The sequence below is a fragment of the Gobio gobio genome, assembly GCF_949357685.1.
Source record: "Gobio gobio genome assembly, chromosome: 1".
In the NCBI taxonomy this organism is placed as follows: Eukaryota; Metazoa; Chordata; class Actinopteri; order Cypriniformes; family Gobionidae; genus Gobio; species Gobio gobio.
The window spans coordinates 20,669,008-20,686,538 of NC_137097.1; the positions used below are offsets into that span (position 1 = coordinate 20,669,008).

The 17,531-nt window shown below is 42.1% G+C and overlaps 1 protein-coding gene across 1 annotated transcript in view; it reads left to right on the top strand.

Moving 5' to 3' along the window:
- The first annotated feature begins 862 nt into the window (after positions 1–862).
- Positions 863–17,531, top strand: part of LOC307123801 (uncharacterized protein) — a 35,362-nt gene continuing 18,693 nt past the window's right edge. The window contains exons 1-2 of the mRNA XM_079812520.1: positions 863–934; positions 1,873–1,994. Coding sequence (XP_079668646.1) covers positions 1,934–1,994 — 61 coding nt within the window. The 5' untranslated portion in view covers positions 863–934; positions 1,873–1,933. The remainder of the gene's footprint in view (positions 935–1,872; positions 1,995–17,531) is intronic.

Below are 17,531 nucleotides of genomic sequence, written 5' to 3' on the forward strand. Positions count from 1 at the left end.
TAAAATTTTCAGTAAACACATGCAAACTACCCTCTGACATCCTTACCAATATACCCACACAATTATAGCTGCATTATTTTTCCAATTGACTCTATAATAGACTATAATATGCATAAGTAGAAAATACAAATAAAGCAAGTATTTCTTTTATATGCCAAATTTGAAAATATGGCACAATCTAGTAAAAAATTGTAAAAATGTAAAATTTGAAGCCTTGCCAATAGAATGAATGCCTATTTGCAAATATTGTATCATTTTATAGTCAAATGGCCCAGGGTTAAAAAATTCCAGTTTTAATGGGTTTCAATGTGGACATTTTTGTCCACAAGGTGCTGAGTGTGATTTTTTTTTGTATGGAGGGTAAAATTGATTTTTTGAAGGAAATGAGGACAAAATATTAAAATTCCAATAAAAATAAACACCTGAGCCAAAATTCATGTAGTTGGCATTAACAAAGGCACACTTTTAACAAAAAACAAAACTGAAATGGACAAAAATGTCCATAAGGTTGCACAAGGGTTAATAAATTTAATTTACATATACAAACATTTTATTGTAATATATATATATATATATAATTTTATTTTTATTTGTTTTACACATTTGTAGACTCAAATTAACTTTATTTGTTGGCGATTCACATTTTTAATATTGTCAAACCACACTGTATGTGTTTCAATTCGGACACATGTATCAACCTTGCTTTATTAACTCATACACTCTTTTTAACATGTTTGTTTCATCACATCTGTCACTGTTTTAAGTTTAATATAAGCATTATCTGTAAAAAAAAAAAAAAAAAATTAGACACATTTCTCTGCACATCAGTGATTGTAGACAGCTGAGTGTGAACGGGACTTTTATTTTGGTGCGGTGATGTGACGTCATAAGGCTGCGCTCGCTCCTGCATCTGATGTGATTCGGCTGAAGAAAGGTGTGTTTTAAGCATTTAATCTGTTTAAATCGATATAACCCGTTCAATGATTTACAGTTTTTTACAAGCAACGTGAAAATAGTTTATTCACCATTGAATATAACATTGTAAAGCTTTAACTAACTTTAATAAAGTATATTTTATCCACACCAGTAACAGAAGAGCTGTGTATTTATCTCTCTCTATCATGAATCAGTTCATCATAAACACGAGTTCTGGCAAGTAATGATGGAGAAACTGAACTTTTCGACAATCAGCTCCCTAGTTCAGTAGTCAGGCCACTTATAAGGACATAAGTCAATGGGCTGAGTCCCTGATCAGTGCCCTGACTACTGAACTAGAGCTGATTGAGTCGGACCCCCGAGTCAGTTGATTCAAATACTTTGCAAAACGATTCAGTGATTCAATTCACAACTCGTGCTGCTCAAACAGTGTAAATGAGCGAGAACAACACTAACGTTCCATGACAACTTTAACAAACTGCTGATGTTTCCTTGAAAGTGTAAATCATTTAAATACAATCTGTAATTCCTTAAATATCAAATGTAGGCCTGTTTGGCTTGTTCTGTATAGACTCAAAGCTGAGAGGTGACGTCCGACATCCTTCAGGGAACGAGAGTTAGACGTTATGTATATTATATTCTGTCAATAGATCCTCACAAGCATTACACACTGCACCTTTAAGGTTGAACCACTGGAGTCACATGGACTATTTTAACCATGTGTTTACTAACTTTCTGGCCCTTGAATGTGTTAATTAAATAGCTCTCTATGGAGGGGTCAGAGAGCTCTCGGATGTCATCAAAAAATATCTTTATTTGTGTTCTGAAGATGAACGAAGGTTTCTCATGTTTGGAACAGCATGAGGGTGAGGGATTAATGACAGGATTTTCAATTTTGGGTAAACTAACCCCTTTAATTATTGTCATTTTAAACAGGACAAATACAGAAAAACTTGTGGTGAAGTGACTGAGATCCACGTGGCACACTATTATAAAGATGGAGTTTATTAAAGAGGAGAGTGAAGACGTGAAGATTGAAGAAACTGAGGAACAAACAGGTTTGTTTCATTCTCAAAGCTGAACTCATTTGATCTGTATTCAAATCTCCATCTCTACAGAAAAGAAGGATGTTTTGGAAGAATGTCATATGAGTGTCCCGATTAAAGTGCTATCATATGACATGAAGCAGGTCAGACATGTTAAGATCACATGACCAGATAAATACTAATGCTACCTTCATGTTAGGAAAAATAATATAGAAGTAGCTTTTTACAATGTGACATGTAAACCATTCATGTATACTTTAATTATATAACAGTATCTAACTAAATCTTTATTCTGCAGAAAGTAAAGCAAGAAATGTGATTGATTAGCTTTACACTTGTTGGCCATAAGGGATTTTTTTCATCCTCAAAATAAGAGGATTTTCGTCTCTTAAAATGAACTAATTTGTTTTCTTTTTAGAAAAAAGTTTTATTGCTGAAACGGCATACATTAATATCTGTGAAAACCAATTTAGTGCGTCCAATTGTCATATTATATTCAAAATACAAATATATTTAAAAAAAAAAAATCATAAACAAAAAATATATACAAATCTATTTCAAATTAATTTAAAAAGGTAAACAAAGAACAACCTAAAACTAAACCTACAACCTATAAATCCAACTTGTTCTTGTCTTCCGTGTGTGCCTCCACGACGCATGCACGAGAATATGACGAAGCGCCGGCGTTCGGGAATCCATGAAATGCACACTTAAGCCCCATTTTGAGAACTACGCTGAGACCTAAAGCACGATCAATGTAGAATTCAACAGCTTAGACACGCGCGTCTTCCTCTGATTGTAAATAAATCGCTTCTGGGTCATGTGTCCGAACGCCGGATCTGCGTCATATTCTCGCACATGCGTCGTGGAGGCACACACGGAAGACCATAACAAGTTGGATAAAGGTGTTATTTTGATTTTTTTTTGCGCACAAAAACTATTGCCGTCGCATAGTAAAATTATTGTAGAGTCACTGTGGTGAGATGGACTTTGTAACGACGTTTTAAGTGCCTTTTATGGATCTTGGGAGTGTAAATGTACTGAATGCCAATGGAGGCCTATCTGAAGCCTTTCTCAGCCATCAGCTTTCAACTAAAACATCTTAATTTGTGTTCCGAATATGAATGGAGGTCTGACGGGTGTCAAACGACATGAGGGTGACTAATTAATGACAGAATTTTCATTTTTGGCTGAACTAACGCTTTAAGTTTGTGGGTGGATATTATGGCGCGCCGCAGGCGAGCGGGTATGTCCTCTATAAGAGGGAAAAATATTAATATATTTTTAGACTTATGCTCCCTGTAGAGGGCTTCGGGGATCGCTATGGATCGTTTGGATTAGTGGTGGGCCGTTATCAGCGTTAATGTGCTGCGTTAACGTGAAACTCTTATCAGGCGATAAAAAAAATATTGCCGTTAATCTATTCTTAAAGTTGGGTTGGGAGCTGGGTCTATACTACGCAAGCTATGATGACTTTCACCTTGATACTTTAGCGCGGATGTATACCTAGCTGAATTGCACTGAAGGGGCGAGAGAACGAACCTGTGTGTATGCCTACTAGTGTTGTCAAAAATATCCATATTTCTCTATGTATCGATACTGAAATATCTGCAATGATACAATACTCATTTTCTACAGTATCGATATCAGCTGCGCTCTCCTCTCCGACCGACAGCGAGTTGACACGCACCCGCCTCCTCTCATTCAGTCCGTTTAATCCTCTGGACATTAAGAACGGGTGTTCTGCTGGATTTTTCTTTAGCGTGTTAGTATTGGTGTGACCGGTCTGAATTTCGCGCAGGGTTGCACATAACGTTAATTCTAGTAATTCCCGCAGATTTCGTGCTCGCATCTGAAGCACACACACACATAACTTAATAAAGCCGCCTCTGACATACAGGTGCAAAAATGAGCTCCTTTTTCCAGTTTATTAATGGTCAAATACACTCAAAAAATTTCTCAATGCCCATCTTGGTGAGTTTTAACATAAACACAGTTGTAACCAGCTCACAGGAACAGTGGGATCCATGCGTGCATCAGGTCTTAAAGGGACAGAAGTTATTTATTATTCAAACTACAAAAAGACAAACGATCACTTAAGAGCACACATATTCTGAATGCCTTCTGCAGAATTCAAATGAGCCATTTTAATCTAGATTAATTCCAAGATAACAGTGAGATTAATCTAGATAAAAAAAATTATCTATGCCCACCACTAGTTTGGATATTTCTGTAGGGCCTGTAGTTCCTCTGTTAGGTGACTAGAACGATCATTACAGACCAGTTGCTCGGGCTCCATGGTGAGCTAGTGTTGCTAGTAGAGAGCCAGCAAGAAAAAAAAAAAAAAATATTCAGACTAACCCTAGACCTACAGTTAGATCTAGAGCCAGCTCTAGTATATGACTGGCACATCTGCCTGAGTGCCTTTGTCAGGGATGCACACAGTGTGCTTTTCGGCGCCTCCCGCTTTTTTCACGTCAGTTTGGGTGACTTGTGTGAATCGTGCAGATCCGAAGAGGTTTTGAGAGGATCTGATTATAATTTCACCAACAGTAATTCTGGATTGTCTCCAACAAACAAGTACTGTAAATAGGAAATAAGCAAATCATCTCTTACATTTACATTTATGCATTTAGCAGACGCTTTTATCCAAAGCGACTTACAACTTGGGGGTACAATAAGCGATTGGTCGTGAAGAGTCGAGTGAGCGCAACAAGTGCCTGAAATACTTGGTCCGTGTACATTTCTCAGTGTAGCACAGGCCAGAGTAGGGTGGGAAAGAGGAGGAAAAGAGGAAAGGAAAGTTTTTTTTTGTTTTTTTTTAGGAGGTTAAGTGCTCACGGAAGAGATGAGTTTTTAGTTGACTTTTGAATGTTGTCAATGAATCTGCATTTCGGATGGCGGTGGGCAGATCATTCCACCAGCTGGGAACGTTGAATGAAAATGTTCTGGAGAGGGATTTTTTGCCTCTCTGTGATGGTACCACAAGCCTTCGCTCCTTAGCTGAACGAAGGCTTCTGGTGGGGGTGTGACGACGTAGAATCGAGTCAAAGTATGCAGGAGCTGAGTGCGTGGTGGCTCTGTAGAAAAGCGTCAGCGACTTAAACTTGATGCGAGCAGCGAGTGGTAGCCAGTGCAGAGAGATGAAGAGTGGTGTGACGTGGGTCCTTTTGGGCTCGTTGAAGACCAGACGTGCCGCTGCATTCTGGATCATTCGAAGTGTTTGGATCGCACAAGAGGGGAGTCCAGCCAGAAGCGCATTGCAGTAGTCAAGTCTAGAAATAACCAGGGCCTGGACAAGAAGCTGTGTTGCGTGTTCTGTTAGGAACGGTCTGATCTTCCTGATGTTGTAGAGCGCAAACCTGCAAGAGCGAGCTGTCTTAGCAATGTGATCTCTGAAGGACAACTGGTCATCAAATGTAACTCCAAGATTTCTGACTGATTTTGAAGGGGAGATCAGGGATGCACCTAGCTGGATGGTGAAGTCATGTTGCATAGTGGGACTGGCGGGAAAGATGAGGAACTCAGTCTTTGCCAGGTTGAGCTGTAGGTGGTTTTTACTCATCCATGCAGAGATGTCAGCCAGACAGCTGGAGATTCGTGCAGCTACTGTGGGGTCGTCTGGTTGGAATGAAAGGTAGAGCTGAGTGTCATCAGCATAGCAGTGATATGAGAAGCCATGTGCCTGTATGATGGGACCTAATGAAGTAGTGTAAATGGAGAAAAGGAGAGGTCCAAGCACTGAGCCCTGAGGAACCCCCATGGCCAGTTGATGCGCTTGGGATTCCTCTCCTCTCCAGGCAACCTTGAAGGACCTACCTGTGAGATAAGATTCAAACCAATGGAGCGGAGTCGCTGTGATGCCCAGTGATGAGAGGGTGGACAGAAGAATTTGATGATTTACCGTGTCAAAGGCAGCAGATAGATCAAGGAGGACGAGGACTGATGATTTGGACTCAGCTTTAGCTATCCGCAGGGCGTCGGTGACCGACAGTAATGCAGTCTCTGTGGAGTGGCCCCTTTTGAAACCGGATTGGTTCGAGTCCAGCTGGTTATACTGTGAGAGGAAGGATGAAACCTGGTTGAAAACAACTCGTTCAAGAGTTTTTGCTATGAATGGCAGGAGAGAGACAGGTCTGTAGTTATCTATGAGTGATGCGTTTAAAGTGGGTTTCTTAAGCAGTGGAGTTACCCGAGCCTGCTTGAAAGTGGTAGGGAAAGTGCCAGTGCAGAGCGATGTGTTATTCTCTCTTCCTAAAGAATAAACATGAATGAAGGTATGTTGAGGATACATTACAACTAACTGAAACATATCATATGTCATGTAATCGCTCAACCAGTGTTTCAACCGCAGAAAGACATCACAATAAAACAGCTTGAGAACAATGTCATGCAGGTAGCATTACATTTACCTCAGAAGTCATTCAGTGTCCAGAGCTGTTAGTTCACTACAGAAATCAACTCCATCGCTAAATATATGCACTGTATTAGCCTATATATTCATTATATTCTACATAACCTGTTAGTGATGTCTTGATTATTTAATGTATATTTAAATAAATCTGTCATGAAAATGTTTTTCCCTGTGTGTTTCCCACACAGACTAATTCGTGGCGGTGCGCCACAGAATCAACACCGGCCGCCACATATTGCATGTCCTTATTTTTTTTACCCTGTTTAAAACGTGCAGCGTATTCGTTCAGCTGCACTTTCTTTCCCTGCTCTCCCTCTGTCTCTGTCACTCACGCGCGTCTCTCGCTCTCAAATTGCCAAACCTGCTCTTGTTATTAAACAAAGTCTAAGCTTTTACATTTTTTAAAGTTTTAATATGAAATTCAAACAATAAATAGTGTTTTGGTGCTAATCTAATCTAGATTAATTCCAAGAGCCTATATGCTCACTGTGGGTGAAGAACAGTTTATAGACTGCCCAAGACCTTAAAAATGTGAGAATAGCTCTGGGTAAGCACTGCTCATTCCTGCCGGTATGTAGTGTATTGCTAGGCGTATATTTTCTCCTAGTTTAAGCTGGTGACTGGTAGCCACCTCGGGGTAAGGCGGTTTGTATCCTCCCTCAGTATAAGCTTTTCGAGAATGCAGGTTCAGACTAACCCTAGAACTAAAATTAGATCTAGAGCCAGCTCTAGTATATGACTGGCACATCTGCCCGAGTGCCTTTGTGCTGGTTAAAAGTTGCCCTCGGGTATAGATCTATATTGGCCTAGGCTTTCTAGGGATTACGGAGGCATCCGTTAAAAGCGCTGGCACCCCGGGCAACTTCACTGAGTGAATGTAGTTTTTTAGTAGCCTTAATGTCAGCCTCCTCTCATGTAGAGTCGTCAGGCCAAGGCCCGCCCCCTTCTGCATTCTGGGGTCTTCACTAGTAATGCAGGTTGGTGCTTGGCAGAATTGATAGCGACTTAGCCAGTTGTCGTGGGGCAGGATTTAGGCCATCTTTCGTTCAAATATGAAAAGATTGTATGCGTAGCTCAACCCCGCCCCCCAGAGCTAGTTTCTTTGAAAAGCCGCAAGCTTTTGGCAGGCTCTGGCCCTGTATATATTACCCCTTTTCCACCAAAGCAGAGCCAGAGCTAGATCGGAGCCAGAGCCTAGTTTCAAATCGGTTCTTTGTGTTTCCACACCCAAAGCCCCAGCTCCGAGCCAGGAAAAGTGGTTCTTAAGTAGCACCAAAACATTGCTGGGCTAGAACAGGGCTAGAAGTAAGAACCGATTACGTCAGGCGCTGGGGGCGGGGTCAACAAGACGAACACAAACTTTAGATCCTCCATTTTTTAAATAGCAGCTAATGGAGCAAACAGCTGCTGCTCGTTTGTAATCTCCGTCTATACAAATTACGGCGAACTACATGAATGCGTTGGATTCGCTGTGTTTGCGTTTTGTTTTGATGCCGATGTAGGATCGTAAAGCCATGTGAATGAATAGTAACGCAACGTTTGCATTGTTGATGGATGGCTTGTTCGCAGCGGTGCTGTGCAGAGACCGATCGCCGTATGATAACGAGTCCAGCGAGAGCACATGACTCCTTATGCTTTTGATTCACTCATGCGTTTTTTTTAATATCATACGTGGATCGGTCTGCGCAGTGACGATGCATCTCGAACAAGCCTGGTGTGTTTGTGTTTCCCGCTGCCCAGGGTTGCCAGGTTTTCACAACAAACCCGCCCAATTGCTACTAAAAACAAGCCCAATAGCGTTCCAGGGGGGATTCCCCAGTAAAAATCACATTTGGGGGTAAAATATGTGTTTTTTGGCACTAAAATTCGCATTCCCGGGGCTAAATATCACATAATTGGGGTCGCTTCATCCCGCTGACATGAAAAAACAGCCCGCGGCAAAACCACATACTTGGCAACATTGCCGCTGCCTCGCTAGCGTTGCTGAGAAAGATGAGACGTATACAGTGACGTAAGACATGGCTCTGTTGTGGCTCTCAGCCCGTGGAAAAGCAAACCGGTTCTTAGAAGGCTCCTCAGTCGAACCAACTATGAACTGGGACTAGCTCTGGGTTTGAATTAGCTCTAGCACTGCCTTGGTGGAAAAGGGGTATATGTCCTGGCCAGGTGGCAGTACTCCTCTGATAAGGCAGGGTAGATTTGAGTATCCCACTCCTCATAGCTGCAACCTAGATCAGCCTTGGTAGGTCTGTTGCAAAATCGGCCCCATGTGTATTGCGATATGTGTTTACTCCCCAACGATGTCGGCTTCAAGTAGCAGAATTCCCAACTAATAGCCCTACTTAGTAATTGGATGTTTTTTCTGTCAGCCAGCAGAGAAGCTACTGTCAGTCCAGGGTTATAGCAGCTAGTTTTTCAGGCCTGCCACCAGGAAGCCGTCCCTGCAGGCCTGCTACAGTGGCATGAAAAAGTATGTGAACTGCTTGCAGAATCTGTGAAAATGGGAATAATTTTAACTAAATAAGAGGGATCATACAAAATGCATATTATTTTTTATTTAGTACTGCCCTGAATAAGATATTTTACATAAAAAAAATGTTTACATATAGTCCACAAGACAAAAAAATAGCTGAATTTATTAAAATAACCCTGATAAAAAGTTTATGAACCATTGATTCTCAGTGCTGTGGGCCGTTCCCTGGATGATTCACAGCTGTTTTTTTGTTTTGTGATGGTTGTTCACGAGTCCCTTGTTTGTCCTGAGCAGTTAAACAGCCCAATGTTCTTCAGAAAAAATCCTCCAGGTCCTGCACATTCTTCAGTTTTCCAGCCTCTTTTTCATATAATAAGAGCCAGGGGGTGAAAACTTTTGAACAGGATGAAGATGTCAAAATTTTTCTTATTTTGTTTAAATATATATTTTTTCATTTAGTACTGCCCTTTAGAAGCAACAGACGATAATTTCATGTTTCCCGGAAGACAAATTAAGTACAATTTACCTTGATTTCCAAATTCAATAGGTTTTCACCCCCTGGCTTTTAATGCATTGTGTTTCCTTCTTGAGCATCAGTGAATATTTGAACCTTTTTTAGTAGTTGTGTTTGAGTCCCTCAATTGTCCTCAGTGTGAAAAGATGGATCTTAAAATCATACAGTCATTGCTGGAGAGGGTTCAAATATGAAAAAGAGGCTGGAAAACTGAAGAATGTGCAGGACCTGGAGGATTTTTCTGAAGAACATTGGGCAGTTTAGCTAGCCTGACGTCGTCATACTCAATTCTAGTCAGAATTTGAGTCTGATACTTCTCCGTTGGGCTGTGATTATTGGGCGTGTTTCAACCGAACCAGGAAAGACCTCAATTGGATAGACCTACAACCAATCAGAGCAACGGAGCAACGCATAACGTTAGTTGTCAGATGTCAACAGAACTCAACTGCACTCAGTGTTGCCAAGTCCGTGGGTTGAAGCGACCCCAATTATGTGATATACAGACCCAGGAATGCGAATTTTAGCAGGCAGCCATGCCAAAATAACGTATTTTATTAATAAAGTATTTTTATTAATAAACATATTTTTAACAAGTTCTCGTTTAGGATTAGAACAGATTCAACCCAAGCGCCTTTGATGACGTGGATGTTTACGTTACTGTTTATCATCTGTCCATCATCGTATAAAGCCCGCCCTGACAATTTCATTGGTCCGAACAGTTTCTGTTCGTGCATAATTACTTCTCTATGGATCAAGTCCAAACCGAACTGCCCGAGTTAAAATGTTGTTGGGTGGGGCTAAGTTCGGCTGGCATCCAGGCTACAGTTTAACTGCTCAGGACAAACAAGTGACTCGTGAACAACCATCACAAAACAAAAAAACAGCCGTGGATCATCCAGGGAACACATACTTTTTCATGCCACTGTATAAGGTAGTAGGCCCCACCAGGCCTCCCTGAAGGTGGGCTCCCGGTCGCCGTGGCAGTCAGCATGGATTGCTAGCAGGTAGTAGGCCCCTTCAGGCCTCCCAATAGGCTCACTATCGGGTAGTAGGCCTCACCAGGCCTCCCCTGGATGCGAGTACCCGGACCCCAGCCACCTTAACAGCAGGCATAAATTGCTTGCAGGAAGCAGGCCTCAATAAAACCAGGCCTCCCTAGGGGTGAGCCCCAGGACTAGGATGCCTCTGGCAGCGGGCATGTGGGACTATCAGGTAGTAGGTCTCACCAGGCCTCCCTCAAGGTTTGCCATTGGGTAGCAGGCCTCGCCAGGCCTCCCCTGAGAGCACATTCCTGGACATCAGTCACTTGGCAGTTAGCATGATCTATTAGCAGGTAGTAGGCCTCACCAGGCCTCCCTGAAGGCCCACTATCAGACAGTAGGCATCACTTGGCCTCCCTGAAGACTTGACGTGAGGTAGCAGGCCTCACCAGGCCTCTCTTGAGGGCATGTTCTCGGGCTTCAGCCACTTGGCAGCTTGAATGAGTTATAGGCAGGTAGTAGGCCTCACCAGGCCTCCCTGAAAGCCTGCTATCAGAAAGTAGGCCTCACTAGGCCTCTCTGGAGACTTGTCATAAGATAGCAGGCCTCACCAGGGCTCCCCCGAGGGCATGTTCCTGGACTTCATTCACTTGAGAAACAGTTAGCATGAGTCGCTAGCAGGTAGCAGGCTGCACTAGGCCTCCCTGCTGGCCCGCTATCAGCTTGCTATCGGGTAGTAGGCCTCTCCATGCCTCCCTAAAGGCTTGCTGTCAGGTAGTAGGCCTCACTAGGCCTCCCTGAAGGTGAGTTCCCGAGTCAGGACGCTCGGCTAGCTGGCGTAGCTTGACTATCCATTAGTAGGCCTCCCTCAGAAAACAAGTTCTGTTTTCCAGCTACTTTGACAGTTGGCTTCGGCTGCCATCAGGTAGTAGGCCTCACCAGGCCTCCCTTTAGGCGAGTTTCTGAGTTTGGATTCTCGGGCAGTTAGCATGTACTGCTATCAGAGAATGAGCCTCACTAGGCCTCCCTAAGGGGTTGGGTTCTCAGTTTGGGAACTGTTAACTGGCATAACGCTGACAGCTAGTCGGGACCTGCTATCAGTAATCTGGCCTTTAGCCGGCAGCATCTGAGGACGGTCTTACCCTAGCGCGACTATTGTCACATCTGCTACTTGGTCCCCAAGTGAGGGAATGTAGCCTACACCCTGGTTTACCTACCGGGCTGTTTTTTGAGCTCCCCTCTCTTTGAGGGTCGTCTGTGAGCCTGAAGCTGCCGGGGTCTGATCAGGCAGTCGTAGGCCCCTCGCGAGTTCTCCCGATTAGATCAGCTTGTAGGCCAGTCTGGCCTCCTGAGTGTTTCTATAAGATAGGAGCTCAGTAGATCCTAGGATCGAGCAGATTAACTCCCCTCGCTAGCAAGGGTTGAAAGCGATATGCTGAGTATTGCTCTCCAGGATGCCCGTCTCTGAGATCCGGACACTGCCAGTTTGCAGTACCTTGGGCTGGATGCCTCTCCAGGAGGCAAATGTCCAGAAAACTCTGTTCTGAAACAGACAGGGGTGGCCCAGCCGAAGTGTCCCACGGAAGCGACACCAGGCCAGGCCTCCCTGGTGGCATTAGTGGCTGGCTGGGGCGCCCTAGGGCCCCTTAGCCACATTCCCTTAAAGGAGCCCCTTCTGTTGAATTGGTTGGATCCAGGCCTTTGAGCGGCCTGGGTAGAACTTCTCTAGTGTTCGAAGTTTCTTACTCTTATAGGGAGTATAATAGGGAATGCCATCACTGACAGCCTTGTGTGACCAGAGGGGGAGTGGTTCAGGCATTTCACTGGGATTTGCTTGTCCTGACAGTCGTCACTGCCAGTAGGCATGCACTCCCCTCGACATGGCGGCGTGGGTATATCGTTCCCCGTAGCATCTTTCTGACACAGCGCGAGTTCCCTTTCGAAAGGGAACGTCTCCGGTTACGTATGTAACCTCTGTTCCCTGAGAACAGGGAACGAGACGCTGCGTCTCATTGCCATGCCTTGGAGCCTGCCTGCTAAACAATCCCTTCATATGAAAAGCGGTGTCATGTTTGCAAGGCGCCCTTATTTACTTCCTGGTCGCACCTTGATGACATCATTGGCTGTTGCCGGTCAATAGGATTGCCGTGATTTGATAGTAGTTCAGGCACCTGTCACGCTGGAGGCATTCCCCGTTGCGTCTTTCTGATGCAGCTTCTTGTTCCCTGTTCTCAGGGAACAGAGGTTACATACGTAACCGGAGACGGCTTTACTGTCTTCTGAAGGCTTTGGGGCTTTTGTAAGAAGCAAAACATATTGGACAGGAAGGAAACTTGGAACAAGAACAAAAGTAAAGATGGGCAGATCAGCTGTAATGTCATCGAATCCGCTGTTAAAAACAAACCCTCCACCCGCACATGATTTTCTCTGATTTAGATCTTCACCTGAACATCACATTACAATTATTCAAATTCTCAGTGGTAACTGCGATGCTATTGTTACATATTAGCTACACTGAAGTGTGTTTCTCATTTCTTAAATAACTTAAACCAGGGTTGACAACCTATACAGCAATTGGAGGAGTAACTGCTGGAACATGAGGAAACACGAGAGATGTGTTTGTGTTTAATTCAGATCAAGTACATTGCACACACAGATCTACATTTTGAGCTCATCATTCATCATAGTAACACAGATTGTTTTATTAAGTTAGGAACTATAAGATTAAAGTGTGAGATTTAAATTACACAAATCAAAGCATGCATCTCTGAAAGCATGAGCACTGTGCATCACACGCGCACAACAATTCAATTAAATTCAATTCAAATTTATTTGTATAGCGCTTTTCACAATACACATTGTTTCAAAGCAGCTTCACAGAAAGTGCATTTCATAAATGTACATTGAAAGATGTTAGAAAGAGAATGTTAAAGAAAAATTTTAGGATAAGTTAATCAATCATGTATTATTTTAGGCCATAACAACGCTGGCGTTGAGTCATCTCTTCACAGGCGTCGAGTCGTCTCATCACAGGGGCATCTGAAGTCTCCATGAGAGGCTGGATACAAACTGGAGCTGACGAACTAGTTACCTCGGGACTAGTGTCCCGAGATAACAACAGAAAAGCAGATGGGAAATAATTAGCATAGCTGCTGTTCAGAATATTAATGCTGTTGGTGCGATTTAACTGTAGTATAAAACTTATTTATAATGTGAATGCTTGGCTAAAGAGATGCGTCTTTAATCTAGTTTTAAACTGGGACAGCGAGTCTGAACCTCGAACAATATCCGGAAGACTATTCCAGAGTTTAGGAGCTAAATGTGAAAATGCCCTCCCTCCTTTAGTGGACTTAGATATCCTAGGAATGACCAGAAGCCTCGAGTTTAGTGATCTTAAAGAGCGCGATGGATTGTAGGGCGATAAAAGATCAGTTAAATACACTGGAGCTAAACCATTTAGGGCTTTATAGGTCAGTAGCAATACTTTGTAATTGATACGGAACTTAATAGGTAACCAGTGTAGAGATGATAAAATTGGTGTTATATGATCATATTTTCTTGACCTAGTAAGAACTCTAGCAGCTGCGTTTTGGACTAACTGTAGCTTGTTTATTGATGATGCAGGACAACCAGCTAATAAAGCATTACAGTAATCTAATCTCGAGGTCATGAATGCATGAACTAACTTTTCTGCATCAGAAATAGATAGCATGTTACGTAGCTTGGCAATGTTTCTAAGGTGGAAAAATGCCGTTCTTGTAACATATGAAATATGACTTTCGAAAGACAAGTTGCGGTCTAATATAACACCCAGGTCTCTTACTGTAGTGGATAAAGCGACAGGACATCCTTCCAAGTTAAAGTTGTATTGTGAGAGGTTTTGTGGGCAGTTTTTTGGACCAATAAGTAACACCTCCGTTTTATCTTAATTTAATAGCAGAAAATTACATGTCATCCAGTGTTTAATATCATCAACACACGCTGTCAGTTTAGATAATTTAGCATTTTCATCTGGTCGTGATGAAATATATAATTGAGTGTCATCAGCATAACAGTGGAAATTAATTCCATGTTTTCTTATAATATTACCAAGTGGCAGCATATATATAGAGAATAGCAGAGGGCCTAGCACGGATCCTTGCGGCACCCCATAGTCTACTGATGTTATCTTTGATTTTTCCCCATTTAGACAGACAAAATGGTAGCGGTCTGATAAATACGATCTAAACCAGTTTAATGCCTGTCCCTGAACACCAGTGTAATTTTGAAGTCGATCTAATAGTATTTTATGATCTATAGTATCGAACGCAGCACTAAGATCAAGTAGAACTAGTATTGAGATACAGCCTTGGTCAGAAGCTAGAAGTAAATCATTTGTGATTTTAACGAGTGCGGTTTCTGTGCTGTGATGCGGCCTGAATCCTGATTGGAATTTTTCATAGATATCATTTTCTTGCAAGAAAGAGCACAATTGAGCGGACACAACTTTTTCTAGTATTTTAGACATGAATGGAAGATTTGATATTGGTCTGTAATTTTCTAGGTTATTATGATCTAATTGTGGCTTCTTAATGAGAGGCTTTATGACTGCCAACTTGAATATTCTTGGAACATGACCTAAAGATAAAGACGAGTTAATAATATTGAGAAGAGGCTCTTCCACTACAGGTAACAACTCTTTCAGTAGTTTAGTGGGTATTGGATCTAATAAACATGTTGTTGGTTTAGATGCAATGATAAGTTTATTTAGCTCTTCCTGTCCTATGGTTGTAAAGCGGTGTAGTAGTTCTTGAGGGGCGATAATTGCGGTTGAATCATAAGACATCATTAATGATTGTACATTTACAATTTTGTTTCTGATGCTTTCTATTTTGTCAGCGAAGTTCATAAAATCATTACTACTAAACTGTAACGGAATATTTTGTTCAGGCGATGCTTGTTTATTTGTTAGTCTAGCCACAGTGTTAAATAAAAACCTTGGATTATTTTGGTTATTTTCTATTAGTTTGCGGAGATGCTCAGCTCTGGCTGCTTTTAGGGCCTTTTTATAACGTGACATACTTTCTTTCCATGCGATTCTAAAGACCTCTAAATTAGTTTGTTTCCATTTACGCTCTAAGTTACGAGTTTCTCTCTTGATAACATGTGTAGCACTGTTGTACCATGGTGCTTTAGTTTTCTCTTTAACCTTTTTTAATCTAATTGGTGCTACAATTTCTAATGTACTAGAGAAAATGGTGCTCATACTGCTAGTCATTTCCTCTAGTTCATCTGTTTGTTTGGGTTCACTTAGCAGCTGAGACAGATCCGGTAAGCTATTTGAGAATCTATCTATAGTGGTTGGAAGGATTGTTCTGCCTGGTCGATAACGTGGCGCAACATGACAGATTTCAGCAGTACGTAGTATGCAAGTTACCATGTAATGGTCAGTGACATCATCACTTTGTGGTATAATATCTATATCGGTTGGGTTGGTTCCATGTGATATAATTAAATCTAGTGTGTGATTAAGACGATGAGTGGGACCAGTGACGTTTTGCTTGACCCCAAAGGAATTTAATAGATCTGTAAACGCAGCCCCTAACGTGTCATTTGTGTTATCTACGTGTATGTTAAAATCTCCAACAATTAATGCTTTATCGACGTTGACCAATAGATCTGAAAGAAAGTCTGCAAACTCTTTTAGGAAATCAGCATAGGGCACTGGAGGTCTATATACAGTAGCCAAGGCTAGAGATAATACAGATTTCTTTCTTACATCTAATAGCGTAACATTTAGCACTAGTACTTCAAATGAATTAAACCTGTGACCTGTTTTCTGGGTAACATTTAGAATATCTCTATAGATTGTTGCAACACCGCCGCCACGACCAATCAGACGGGGCTCATGCTTATAACAGTATCCTGGTGGAGTAGACTCATTAAGACCGAAATAATCATTTGGCTTAAGCCAGGTTTCAGTAAGGCAAAGTACATCAAAACTATTATCTGTGACCATTTCATTTACAATAACCGCCTTAGGTGTGAGCGATCTAATGTTTAGAAAACCTAGTTTTAGAAATTGTTTTTGTTCACTAATATTGCGATTTTCTGGTTTAATCACAATTAGATTTTTCCTAGATCCTACAGTAGATTTACTGTTTGACCTCACTAAACGAGGAATAGACACAGTTTCTATATAATGTTCTACATTGGTACTTATGTCAATTAAGTTAGTACAAAATTGGTTTTGTTCACTAATATTGAGATTTTCTGATTTAATCACAATTAGATTTTTCCTAGATCCTACAGTAGATTTAATGTTTGACCTCACTAAACGAGGAATAGACACAGTTTCTATATAATGTTCTACATTGGTACTTATGTCAATTAAGTTAGTACAAAATTGGTTTTGTTCACTAATATTGAGATTTTCTGGTTTAATCACAATTAGATTTTTCCTAGATCCTACAGTAGATTTAATGTTTGACCTCACTAAACGAGGAATAGACACAGTTTCTATATAATGTTCTACATTGGTACTTATGTCAATTAAGTTAGGACAGCAAATACTGTTATTTGGACTTTGACTTACTAGTCATATGATGGCGGTGTGCAGCGCTCTCGAGATGTTGTCCGACAGAAGAGCCGCTCCGATTCTGCTGGGGTGAAGACCATCAGGACGGAAGAGCCTAGGTCGCTCCCAAAACAGATTCCAATTATTTACAAAGAGCAGCTTCTGTTCATTACACCATGACATTAACCATTCATTTAGAGCAAATAATCTACTGAACTTTTCATGTCCTAGTCGGTACGTGGGAAGCGGTCCAGACACGATGATCGTTGCTTCAGGCGATGTTCTGCGCACCGTCTCGATCAGGCTCCTGTAGTCCTTCTTCAGAACCTCCGTCTGCCGCAGCCTGGTGTCGTTCGTTCCCGCGTGCAGCACGACAGCTCCGATGCGCTCGTCACCGTTCAGGATCTCGGGAACCTGCGCAGCGACATCGAGAACTCGAGCACCAGGAAAGCAGTGAGTGATAACCTTGCCTTTACCTGAGGTAGCGTGGACATGCCGGACGATGGAAGTACCGATGACCACAGCGTCGCGTTCCGTCTCGCGAAGAGGGGAGAAGCGGTTCCGGGTGGAGATCTCGAAGACCGGGAGGGGCGGAGAGGTCCTCGCTCTGGT